A 3703-nucleotide genomic window follows, 5' to 3' on the forward strand; every position below is an offset into this window, starting at 1 on the left:
GAGAAGAGGAGGGGAGGGGATAGACAGACGGAGAGAGATGGGTAGGAGAAAGGAGAAAAATAGAAGAAAGTGAGAGCGATAGACATACACAGATAGATATAGAGATATAGATAGAAAGGGGGTGGGGAGAAGAAAGAACAAAAAGATATAGAGAAACAGAGCGTTGAAATCACGAGCTGCTCAATGTATTGTTACAGGAGTGTGTGTTTACACGATGGTTATAAGACAAAAACAGGCAGCTAGTTTTTAGAAACTATAATGACAACGATAACAACCAACATAGACAACCTGGTCATTACAATGACAGCAACAATCCAAATGAAATAGCAAAAACAATGATTACTACAAAGACAAAATTAAGAGCAGCAACAATAACAAGAAAAAAGCAACAATCTAACGACAACTTAGATGAAGGAGTAAGAGAAATAGAAATGGATGATGAAGAGATGCCTCAACAACGACAAGAGTAGCAGCAACAACAACGACGACAGCCATGATAATAACAGTAAACAACAAAGACAACACCAAAAAAAAAATCAACAACAGCTAACAAAAACGAACAACAGCACCTTAGACAAACTTTGATGTCTATTTGGATCAGGGAGGGGGGGGGGGCTTACCTTGATGGGCTGTGTGATGAAGACAGACATGAAGAAAGACACGAGCATGGAGGAGATCCACTTCTTACAGATATCGTCTTTGAAGCTGATGCCGTAGAAGGTAACCATGGCGGCAGCTCCCAGGGTAACGACCCAAAGGACGACCCAGGCAATGATAGTGAAGTACCATGGCAGCTCGAACTTCTGCAAGAATCAACGTGGGTTGTGCATGAAACCAACAGAAAAGATGCAGTGTCATTGTTACTAGAAAGTATATATGAAGTAAATACTCGAAGGAAAGATGTCGGGCAAAAAGGCTGAGGGTGGATAAAGAGCAGTGGACCGACAACATCAAGGCAAGGACTGGTCTAAGTTATTATTTGTGGCGTTGGTAGTTCAGCGGTAGGCTGCTGGGCCCGTTATCGAATCATTGAGGGTTTGGGGAATCAAGGCTCAGTTCGGTCCAATGTTACGTCCTTGTGAAAGGGACTTTACACGAATTCTCGTATTCTCTCACTTTAAAAAAGCATGCGATATTATATAATAACTTTGCAGTATTGCAAGGGGTGTTCAAACTATACATTTTCCAACATTATTCGTTATTGTTTTGATTTTCTCTGTCCTTAGAATTTAGTACTAAAAGAGATTGAAATCAGACTCCGGTCTTCAATGTGTGTTTGCAAAGAGCCTCACCTCTAGATCACAGATAGCAGTAATGAGCATCAGATATTTCACCATTTGGGAGAGGGTTCATTCATTATATTAATTAATTATTTACTTTTTTCAAAGCAACGTTCATTGTTTATATCAAAATCTACAGTGATAGATTTACAAAAATATGGAACGTGAGAGAGTAAAGGAAGTAAAGTAAAATAATGCAGTACATCATTGTGTGACTCGATTAAAGTATTCAGCTCTGCATTCTTAAGTAAGTTTATTCAGTGTTTAAGGCCATTGGCCCACATCACATCATATAAAACACTCATTTATTGTTCAATAAGGTTTCCATAAAGGTTGTGCACATATCTCTTATCACTGCATATTTCTGTCACTGGGCCGTGTCAGGCTGGCATGAATTAACTATTTCCGTGGATAGGCAAAATTTGGACAAGAGGGAAAAGTGCGCTATTTAACAACACTGCATTCGTCCACCATAGAAAAGAACTGATCAGAGAAGGAAAAAAGAAACGTATGAATAATACTCGTTGTGAGAACATGTTTAACGAATTCAACGCTGCATTCGTCCATTACAGAAGAAAAAAATGATCAAATTAGAGTCAGCCGTCTTGAGTCTTCACTTACCTTTTTCTTCTTTCCGACCAGCTCCTCTTTGCCTGTACTCATGGCCGAGCAGGGCCTGGACGAACTGGACGAGGCCGGTCTGTTTGGGTCACGTAGCATACTGGGAGATTTGGTCACGCTAAAGATACTGCCCACCTGTTGGGAAGTAGGAGGGTTCTTTTTTTAGTTTTGAACTTTGTAAGAATGTTACGGCACTTGCAACATAAATCGTTCATATAAGTGAAAGAGATTAAAGGTTTAACAAGAAAGGAAGGGGAGAAGGAAGTAGAACCAGAAAGTGACAATCTCCAAGCAATCGTCCAAGTCAGTTATGACCCGCTAATACTAAGCGTTAGTTTTAGCTACAAATTCAAGTCCTCGTTTATTCCTGTCAGTAATGTTTTCTTCCTACATCTGAGTCTACTGCGGTACGCTACATGACGGTGCTCGATTAAACGAAGCTTTGACACTTTCATAATCTTTTGGGTTTAAATTTTGAGTAAAGAGAAACATATTGACATAATAATCGTCATATAGTGCAGGCGTGTGCTCATACGACCTTATGCAGTTGTGAGAGCCTTAAACCTCTTAGCAAAACAAGCATGCAGTGCAGATAGGCAGAAAGAACAGGGGGAATTAAGGAAGTAGGACCTACCAATGGTGCCCTACAAAATCTGCAGCACCGTAGGTAGGCCCTCTGAATTCCTATGCCGTATGTTTGGTATCTCCTTTTGAATGATTCAAGTCCCAATCTTTTGACAGTTTCTTTGCTGGTTTGTTGATTACTACAACTTGACCATTAACACAACAAGCAACAACAACAACAAAAATATCTACAACAACAGCAAAAACATCATCAACAACAACAACAATAACAATGACGACGACGACGAAGACAACAAACACAACAAGAATAACAGCAACAAGAACAACAACATCAATAACAATAACAATAGTAACAACAACAACAACGAAAACAACAACGAAAAAAAAAACAATGACAAAAATGCTAGAACAACTACACTAACAACAACAGCAACAGCATCACCACCAGAGCCAACATCACCACCGTACCAATAACACCTAAAACCGCAACCACCACAACCACCACCACCAACACCACCACTACCACCACTATCAACACCCACCACAACAACCACCATTATTAGTGCTAACAACACAACCACCACCACCACCAACACCACCACTACCACCACTATCAACACCCACCACAACAACCACCATTATTAGTGCTAACAACACAACCACCACAACCACCACAACCACCACCAACACCACCACTACCACCACTATCAACACCCACCACAACAACCACCATTATTAGTGCTAACAACACAACCACCACCACCACCAACAACAACAAAAACAAGAACACCACCACACCCACCACCACCACCATCACCATCAACAACACCAACAAGCACACAAACCCACCTCCGGCTTGACATCGTTGACAGAAGCCATCTTGTTCTGCTGGTGCACCTCTTTGATGGCTCGGTCAATGCGGGACGGGCGCTTGTGGTGAGGGCGTGACTTACGGAACAGGAAGATGAGCAGGAAGTTCACGGGGAACACGATCAGGTTACTGATGATGCCGATGGAGATCTGGTACGTAAAAAGGTAGCATTCAAAGATGAGGATAGCGATGGAAATAATGATAATACTTTTTATTATTATAATCACAATAACAACAATAATGATAATAACAATAGTAGTATTAGTAGTAGTAGTAGTAGTAGTAGTAGTAGTAGTAGTAGTAGTAGTAGTAGTAGTAGTAGTAGTAGTAGTAGTAGTAGTAGTAG

General features: G+C 40.7%; 1 protein-coding gene across 1 annotated transcript in view; it reads right to left on the bottom strand.

Annotated features, from left to right (window-relative positions):
- Positions 1-3580, bottom strand: part of LOC106012063 (polycystic kidney disease protein 1-like 2) — a gene marked incomplete at its 3' end in the record, with an annotated part of 4989 nt that extends 1409 nt beyond the window's left edge. Inside the window, 3 exon segments of the mRNA XM_013083775.1 lie at positions 621-803; positions 1902-2036; positions 3336-3580. Coding sequence (XP_012939229.1) covers positions 621-803; positions 1902-2036; positions 3336-3365 — 348 coding nt within the window.
- Positions 3581-3703: the final 123 nt, after the last annotated feature.

This window comes from Aplysia californica, unplaced genomic scaffold (genome assembly GCF_000002075.1).
Source record: "Aplysia californica isolate F4 #8 unplaced genomic scaffold, AplCal3.0 scaffold00254, whole genome shotgun sequence".
In the NCBI taxonomy this organism is placed as follows: Eukaryota; Metazoa; Mollusca; class Gastropoda; order Aplysiida; family Aplysiidae; genus Aplysia; species Aplysia californica.